Below are 9470 nucleotides of genomic sequence, written 5' to 3'. Positions count from 1 at the left end.
TGGGAGGTGGAGGAGGCAGAGGTATAGGTGCAGGACAAGGAAGGGGCAGAGGTAAAAAAAAGAGGGTTTGAAGGAGAAGGAGGAGGAAGGGGGGGGGGGGGGGGAAAGGGGTGCATCAAAGGATACGGCTGGTGGTTTTTCTCGCTTCACAGCAGGCTCCAGCTGTGCCAGCTTTTCTATTACTGACTGCAACTGCTGTGAAGTGAGCTCCGGCCCCTCTTGGTGCTCTTGAGGCGACCCGGGCGTAGACGAAGGCAACGGAGGGTATATGCTAGGTATAATTTGTTCATGTTGAGCGGCGATATCTGGGGGCTGTTTTTTCCTAGGCGGATTTTTACTCGCTTCCTGATTCTGTAGGGTTTCCTTTAAGCGTACGGTTAGGGAGGCTTGGGAACTGTCAGATGGCTGATTAATATCGGCAGTCCCAGGGAGTGGAGCAGAAGTCAAGGGCACAGGAGCAGGCGGACAAGCTCCAGGAAAGCCAGAAGTCTGTCTCGCTGCATTATGTTTTTCTCCCCGCGTTTCCCCTTCGCTTGCGGTTGGAGAGAGAGCAGCAAAAGCAGACTCAGACGCTTTACGATCTGCTTTCATTTCTTGCAGAGTTGTCTTAATTAATTTCCATAAAGTTGCAAGACCTTTAACTTCTTTAGACCCATCACTAATTTCATCCCATAGGGAGGTTCCGATAGCTTCCCGGGTACTATGCTCAAAAGTTGTACCCACACTAATTAAAAGGTTTCTGTCCTTGCTCCATTGTAAAAGCCGCTTTAAACAAGCTTCATCATATTTTATGCCTCTCTCTGAGAGTATATGGAGGAGCTTAACTACTGCTTCTTCTTTGGAAAGCGTAGACCCCATCTCCTCCCCCGACCGCTCACCTCCTTTATGGGTGAGTTCTCACCTCGCCTCCTTTACGGGCGAATCCTCACCTCGCTTCCTTTACGGGCGAGTCCTCACCTCGATGGGCGAAAAAACAACAGTGCTGTCTTCCTGCCTGTATGGGCACACCAGCCGGGGCAGCCGGTCTATCGGTCGGGATCCTCCCATCCTCCTCTTATCCTGCCATTCGTTCTCCAAACGTAGCGCAGAATTTGGGAGACCCTGTTCGGGCGCCAATTGCGGGAGCATAATCATGGACTCAATATGATCATAGCTGTCCACGCGCCTAGTTACACTTAATGATTGGTTATATCAACACTGTACATGCGCATAAACATAAAACATAATTGGTTATACTAACTAAAACATGCGAGATTTGTCTCAGTCTAATTGGTCAAGATAAACTGCCGAATTGAGGTTCTTTGTGCCAAGTTCCCTTTATTGTGGAATGCGCACCTGTGTTCTTCTAATTGGTATCTTTCTTTTTTTGTCTTCTTGTTTATTCTGTTCAAGGCCTTCTAAAGGCATCTGGAATGCTCTTGTGACCATTAGCTAAATATGTTCCCACACCATCACATCCCCTTCTCCCACTGAAACCAAGCTGTGCAGCCTCTCTATTAAACACACTCATTGGCCGTGTTTATACGGGATACAAAACACGCTTCAGCCATGGGGTAAAAATTTTCAGAGCTCATTTGTGACTTGAACCTTTCTGAGAGTTCTTTGCCTACCTCAGTTTGTGGGAAGACGTTCAGATCTTATCTGAAACCCTGGCAAGTCTCCTTTTCCTTTAGGATTTAGTATTTTGAGTACTGAAAGATTAAGAATGGTACTCTTCTTGCCATTTTGTACGTTGGTGCCAAAATTGATCTGTACCTTCAGACTATGTAAGGGCATTTATGCCACAGACATTCATTTGGTTGTGGTGATGCCAGAGGTGAGAGACAGGGGTTTGGTTCCCTCTGCAGGAACTTTGCAGAGATGTAGAGAGCATGCACGGTTTCCTCACCAATGCACCAAGGGACATTTGCTACTACACTGTCAGGGGAGGTTCGGACTTGACATGGGGAAACATTTCTTTCCCAAGAGGGTGGTCACACCCTGAAACAGGCTTCCTGGAGAGGTGGTCGATGCCCCATGCCCGTCAGTGTTTAAGAGGCTTTTGGACAATGCCCTTAATACCATGCTTGAACTTTTTGGTCAGCCCTGAAATGGTCGGGTAGTTGGACTAGATGATGGTTGTAGGTTCCTTCCAGCTGAACTATTCCATTCTATTCCATTCTATTCTGGTCTGGTCTGTTCTGTTCTACTCTACGCTGTTCCCTGTGCTCACCATGAGTCAAATACCAATGAGACTGTTATTTGCCTGAAACGCCAGGGGGTTTTCAGCTCCAAAACCACTTTGAAGGACACATAACACGAAGGTTACAGGTGGAAACAGGATATTATTTTTATTTTTCTGCGTCTGTTTCAGAGCCGATGCTCACAAGCCTTAACACAGTGTGCCTGTGTAGCCAGGAGCAGACTGATGCATTCTTCAGTTGAGCTTGAGAAAACATCCTTTGCAGCCTGGCAAAGGCAGAGGTGAAAAGCGTATTTTTGCATTCGGAAACTTGTTCCGCCACTGTGCTTCTTGGCCAATGATGCATGAAAGGCGCTGTCGTGCTGGCCCTGCACTTGATTTTCATGCAGGGAGAACTGAAAAGTGGCAGCTCCTGATGGGGCAGCAAGCCTGGAGCCCTTCCAAGCACAGGCTGTTTTGCCCAAGCCAGAACCCCTGGGGAAATGGAGCTAAGGGAAGAGCAGAGCTCGCTCCCACTCCAGACTTGCACTGGGCAAGAGAGCCTGAGAGAGCCAGGGCACGAGTGGTGCCTTGGAGGTGCAAGAGCAGCAGGCAAGGACCTAGCCGAAAGGGCCCAGAGGAGCCCTGACAAGGGGCTGTGCTCAGTGCTACAGAGAACAAGAAGCAACCCCCAGGAGCATCCCTTGGAGCCCGCCCTGGGAGTCAGAAAGCTTCCTCCCCCCAGATGCGGGGCACGAGGGCCACCTTCGTGGAGCATGAGCAGTGGGCACCTAGCCACAATGGCCCAAAGGAGCCCTGAAAAGTGGTCCTGCTCAGTGCTGCAGAGGAAGGCAAAAAACCCCCAGGGCCCAGTGCCAATCATCTGCCCCAGGGGAAAATTCCTTCCTGACCCCAGAGCTGGCGATCAGACATTCCCTGAGCATGTGAGCAAGACCTGCCTCCTCGTCCCAGAAGCTGGTCATGCCTCCCAGGGGATGCCCAGCCCCAGATTTCTTCAAGGCGGTTAGCCAAGATGATTTTTCTCCTTTGGAGGAAGCTCTCCTCTTCGGGATCCACCCGAGACTCCTCCCAGGTGTCTCCCAGAGTCTTTTGGCCTCTGCTTTACCTAACTAACAATTCAGGTAGCAGCCCCAGACTCCTCCAAGGCAGCTACCCAATGAGGAGATTGAAGTAGATGGACGCCTGTAATCTTGAGAGCAGACAACAGACGACCCTTTATTGCTAAAACACACACATACTTATAGTCACATATTCTGCAAAGTCACTGTACACGCGCACAAGCACAAAATATGATTGGTTATATCAACACTGTACACGCACATAAACATAAGATATAATTGGTTATACTAACTCTGTACACGTGCATAAACATAGGACACAATTGGTTATACCAATTAAAACATGCGAAACTTGTCTCAGTCTAATTGGTCAAGATAAACTGCCGAATTGAGGTTCTTTGTGCCAAGTTCCCTTTATCGTGGAATGCACACCTGTGTTCTTCTAATTGGCATCTTTCTTTTTTTGTCTTCTTGTTTATTCTGTTCAAGGTCTTCTAAAGGCGTCTGCAATGCTCTTGCGACCGATGTTAGCTAAATATGTGTCCACAATTCCCCCTTTTTTGTTTTTTTGACAATTAACAACGTGCTGTATTGCCCTTTGCAAAAACCTATGAACACAGTTAATTAAACACGGCAAAAGCAACATTATACCTAATAAAATACATAAGAATAAAAGACACACAAAAAGAGGTTTGATTAATAGCTTTAGCCAGTGTCACCCAAACATTCTTACTGTCCCACAGCGTTAAACGATGTGGATCAATCACCGGTGTCACTGTCACGCTGCTTACTACAGTCAGTGTGTTCCATATCAATCTCAGCATAAGGTTTCGTCCATTTAGTTGGAATCCAGTTTGGCCCATTTTCTGTAATGACGCAAGCATAACCTCGGCCCCACGTTATTACTTTAAAAGGTCCTTCCCATTGCTGACGCTCAATATTTTTAACCCAGACTTTCCACCCATTATCAATATTTTGAATCCCACTATTCATTGTTTGAAAATGCCGAACTACAGGGGGAACAACTGACTCTCCATGCAGAGTCAAAAAATTCATCACATATATTGCTTTCATGAGTCTATTTGAAGGAGGTTCCCCTAATTCCCCCGTTTTTTGTTTTTCCAAAAAATCTTTTAATACTTTATGAGTACGTTCAGTTATAGCTTGACCTGTGGGAGAATGAGGAATGCCGGTAATATGAGTAACTCCCCATTGCTGAAAAAATTCCTGAGTCCGTTGTGCTATAAAACATGGTCCATTATCTGTTTTTATCTGGGCCGGGACACCCATTACTGCAAATGCTTGTCGTAAGTGTGTTTGTAGATGTCGACTTGTTTCGCCCGCAAGTGCTGTGGCCCATATCATCAAGGAATATGTATCAACAGAAACATGAACATAACACAATTTTCCAAAAGCTGGTACATGAGTCACATCAGTCTGTCACAATTGCAAGGACTGCAGACCCCTAGGATTTACAGCGCCATCTCCGTGTCCAGATAATTTCTGGCACTCAGCACAGGATTGAATGATGGCTTTGGCATCTGCTATAGAAATTTGAAACTGTTTGGCTAATACTTTTGCTGGTTGGTGGAAAAAACTATGAGCTCCACGTGCCTGTAGAAGTTTATTGGGGGGTGGCCCAGTCCATACAGGATTAGCTAGTAAATCAGCTCGTTTATTCCCTTCTGTGATCCATCCAGGCAAACTGGTGTGACTTCGCACATGCATTATATAATAACACTTTGTCCGTTGGTTTAACAGAAATAGCAACATCTTAAATTTTTCAAACAATGTGATGTTATCAATTTCTTTCAAATAAGCCCGTCTCAAGCGTTTTACTACACCTACCACGTATAAAGAATCAGCAATAATATTGACCTCAACATCCTGCCACTTTTTAAATACTTCTATTACAGCTTGAAGTTCCACCACTTGGGGGGAGCCTTCACATGTGACAATGTGATTTTTCCATACCTGACCTTCTTTCCAAACTGTGGACACATATTTAGCTAACATCGGTCGCAAGAGCATTCCAGACGCCTTTAGAAGACCTTGAACAGAATAAACAAGAAGACAAAAAAAGAAAGATGCCAATTAGAAGAACACAGGTGTGCATTCCACGATAAAGGGAACTTGGCACAAAGAACCTCAATTCGGCAGTTTATCTTGACCAATTAGACTGAGACAAGTTTCGCGTGTTTTAATTGGTATAACCAATTATGTCCTATGTTTATGCGCGTGTACAGAGTTAGTATAACCAATTATATCTTATGTTTATGTGCGTGTACAGTGTTGATATAACCAATCATATTTTGTGCTTGTGCGCGTGTACAGTGACTTTGCAGAATATGTGACTATAAGTATGTGTGTGTTTTAGCAATAAAGGGTCGTCTGTTGTCTGCTCTCAAGATTACAGGCGTCCATCTACTTCAATCTCCTCACCAAACTACTACTGCCTTTCCTGTTTTTCCACTGCCATCCGTAAATACTATAGGACCATCAGTACGTAACTCTGCACACAATTCTTTTTCTTCTAGTTGTATATCTTGAAGCAAGGTAAACATTTTGTGTGCAGGAAGATGAATATCTATCTTTCCTTCGAAATCTGCAAAAGCAATTTGTAAAGTTAGGCTATTCTGTAGACACCATTGTAAATATCCTTGAGTCAAAGGAACGACAATCGTGTGTGGTTCTTGTCCACAAATCTCAATAATCCGACGTCTCCCCTTTATAATTAATTCTGAAATCATTTCAGTTCAAGAAAATATGGGTTTTCGGGCCTGGTGAGCTAAAAAGATCCATTCTATTTTTAACAAGTCTTTGTGACTCCCCTCCCATTGATATATGATCCCGAGGGGTTGTTTTTCTCGGTTTAAAACACTAAGATTAATGTCAAGATTTTCTTTAATCCTAAAAGCCTGACTCTGGGATATTATATCTGCTATCTGTTGCAATGCTTGTTTACCTTGAGGGGTCAATTGTCGAGGTGCCGTTAAGGTAGTGTCGCCTCGTAACATTTCAAATAAAGGGGTCAGAAGCTCATTATCTATTCCCAACAGTGTTCGAACCCAATTGATTGTCCCCAGTAATTTTTGCACATCATTCAATGTTTCAATCTTGTCTGTAATTTCTAGTTTTTGTGGAACTACAGTTTTTTCTAAAATCTTCCAGCCTAAATATTTCCATGGTTGCATTTTTTGTACCTTTTCTGGTGCTATTTTTAAACCAAAATCAGACAATTCTGTAGTCAATTCTTTGAGCTTTTCGGATAACTCTCTTTTCCCTGCTATCAAGATATCGTCCATATAGTGATAAGTAATCAAGTCTGGATTTTGTTGTCTAAACCCTTTTAGAGCTTGGGATACATAGGATTGGCATATGGTTGGAGAATTTTTCATTCCTTGTGGCAGAACTACCCAATGATAACGTTCCATGGGTTCCTGTTTGTTTATGGTGGGGATAGAAAAGGCAAATTTTTCCGCATCTTTCGGGTCTAAATATATTGTAAAGAAACAACCTTTAAATCAATAATCAAAATGTTCCATCCTTGTGGAATCATAGTAGGCGTGGGTAACCCTAATTGAAGGGCTCCCATATTTTCCATTACTTCATTTATTTTCCTTAAATCATGCAACAGTCTCCATTTCCCAGATTTTTTTGGAATGACAAAAACTGGTGTATTCCAAGGGCTCGTGGTATTCACCAAGTGCCCTTGTTCCAATTGCTCCTGTACTAACTGTTTCAAGATGGCGACCTTAGATCCAGTCAGCGGCCATTGATCTACCCAAACCGGTTCCTCTGTTTTCCATTTCAGTTTTAGGCATGGTCGCCCGTCAATGGCCGCGCCACAAATTGTCTCCCGTACTAAGCACACATCCCATTTGACTTAATGCATCCCTGCCTATCAGGTTCATAGGGATATTGGTTACATAAGGTTTGATATAAGAAACTGAATTTTGACAAATCAATTGAACCATATATTTGCTTTGTCGAGCTTTTGATAATCCTCCCACACCGAACAGTTTCGAATCCATCTCAGAAAGCTCCCAAGTGACAGGCCAGTCCTCCCACGACAGAACCGTTACATCTGCTCCAGTATCCACTAATGCTTGTAATTTTATTTTTTCTGGCCTGTTCTTTGCATTTTGTAACTCTACTGATATACTAGGTTTTGGTTTATTGATCTCCATTGACCACATAATTTGAGCTTCTAATCCCGTAGATCCAAACCCTGCATTGCCACGCTGCTGATTAACCTTACATGGTACATTTGCTTTAAAAGGGACTAGCTGTGCAATTCTGCTTCCTTCCTGTATCGATACTGGTGGAGACGGCGTCCAAATCATAGCATAAATGCGACCTGTGTAGTCCGCATCAATCACCCCGGGAAGCACAAAAATTCCTTGTAATGTTATACTAGACCGTCCCAACAACAGGGCACTAAGCCCATTACCCAATGGTCCTTGTGCGTTTACTGGCACACGGTGTACCTGAGAGTTCCATAGTAGGATGGTTTCTATTGTTGAGACATCCACTCCGGCACTTCCAGCTGTTCGGGCTGGCAGTTCTGCCAGACATCCTTCTTGGCGCCGTTCTGGGATCCTTTTGGAGCTGTTGGGGTCATCGCACCGCTCCTCGCACTCTTCTTGTAGTTTCCCGGCAATGGGGTACCTTGAGGTGGCAGAGCTACACCTTCACTTGTGAAACGAGATCTACATTGGTTAGCATAATGTCTCCCTTTATGACAAGGAGGGCATATATTAGGCCCAACTTCCACTTTGTTTCGCCCCTCTTTACACTGAAATTGCAAATGTCCCGGTTGTCCACATTTATAGCATTTCTTAACATTTTTTGTATCCATTCGCATGGCTACAGCAAAAGCATTGGCCATTAATGTAGTTTTATGCTCCAAAGACCCAACTTTGTTACAGGCCTCTATCATATCTACTAGCGTCACTCTTCCTGGCATCGATTGTAGTATTTTTTTACAGTCTGCATTTGCATTTTCCACGGCCAGTTTTATTATCAATGCTTCTTTGGCATCAGCATTATCTATTTGCTTTTCAATAGCATCTCGCAGACGATCAATAAAGGACATATAAGGTTCCGTATTACCCTGCCTTATACTTGTAAATGATTGTTGTGGCTTTCCAGCTTCAGGCAAGGTTACCATTGCCTTCAGAGCTAAGGAAGCTGATTCTTGTAATGCTTCCACCGGTAGCCTTGCTTGCCTATTAACATCTGCAAAGTCACCAGTCCCCATCATTTGTGCAGAAGTGATCATATACCGCGGATCTCCTTCTGGGCGGTCCAAATTTCTTAGTGCCGCTAAATCACATAATTCTGCCCATTTCACCTTCCATAATAGACGCTGAGTCAGGGTTAAAATCATTGTAGCCAGTTGTGTACAGTCAAAGCCCATTAAAATTTGACCAGAAAATATATTCTCCAATAACGCCTGACTAAACGGAGCAGACAGTCCATTAGCCATTACTGTTTTCCATACTTCTGTTATTAAATCCCAATTGAAAGGTTGCCACACGTTTGGGGCATTCTGCCTGACTGTAACTGGAAAAGCCACAGGATTTAGACCTTCGGTTAACATTTTATCATTTATGCCCTTCCATTGCTTTTTTATAGCTTCTCCTGGGGATGTATCTGCCTCATAGGGAGGTGCAGAGGGGATAGGTCTCTGCTCGAGAGGCAGGTTACTTAAAGGTTGATCGTTGCCTCCATTAATGACATCTCCCTCAGTGGTTAATTGCTCATCACTGTCGGAATTATTTACCACCTCGCCACATACACTTTTCTTTTTTTCCGGGGTATCTTCAATTGAAATTTTTACAGCAGCAGCCACCTCTTTTTCTGCCTTAAGGGCTTTCAACGTTTCCAGCACCAATCTCCACGTAGCGGAGATTTTCTGAGCCTTCACGTCCCCACGCGATACGAAGTCCCAAATTACTTTTCCCATTTCTTCCCAATTTTTAATTTCAAAGACTTCTACATTCGAAGTGGGGGCACCATGGTCCTTAAGCCACTTCAGCATCATACGTAAAGTATTTGAATCATACTTAATCCCTCTCACGGAGAGGATATGCGAAAGCATTTGTACAATTGCCCCTTCTTCCACAGACATCTGGGCACCCATTTTAATCCTTCTAGCCGCTCACCTTACTTCCAAACGAGCAGGGTGATTGATCTCCCGGGAGAAAGTTGTCCGCTCAGTCCGG

At 44.1% G+C, this 9470-nt stretch overlaps 1 protein-coding gene across 2 annotated transcripts; it reads right to left on the bottom strand.

Annotated features, from left to right (window-relative positions):
- Positions 1 to 5806: 5806 nt before the first annotated feature.
- Positions 5807 to 8797, bottom strand: LOC121233032 (endogenous retrovirus group K member 6 Gag polyprotein-like). Of its 2 annotated transcripts, none has more exons than XM_041121617.1 (2): positions 7731 to 8797; positions 5807 to 5845 (listed from the first exon to the last, which is right to left on the bottom strand). In XM_041121617.1, the coding sequence occupies exon 1, from the start codon at positions 8729 to 8731 to the stop codon at positions 7757 to 7759; it is 975 nt and encodes a 324-aa protein (XP_040977551.1). In that variant the 5' UTR covers positions 8732 to 8797; the 3' UTR covers positions 5807 to 5845; positions 7731 to 7756. The 2 variants fall into 2 exon arrangements, with proteins under 2 accessions (XP_040977551.1, XP_040977550.1); XM_041121616.1 differs by lacking the exon at positions 5807 to 5845 and adding an exon at positions 7495 to 7623.
- Positions 8798 to 9470: the final 673 nt, after the last annotated feature.

The sequence above is a fragment of the Aquila chrysaetos genome, assembly GCF_900496995.4.
Source record: "Aquila chrysaetos chrysaetos chromosome W unlocalized genomic scaffold, bAquChr1.4 W_unloc_3, whole genome shotgun sequence".
Taxonomy (NCBI): domain Eukaryota; kingdom Metazoa; phylum Chordata; class Aves; order Accipitriformes; family Accipitridae; genus Aquila; species Aquila chrysaetos.
This window is presented reverse-complemented; position numbering and strand designations above follow the sequence as displayed.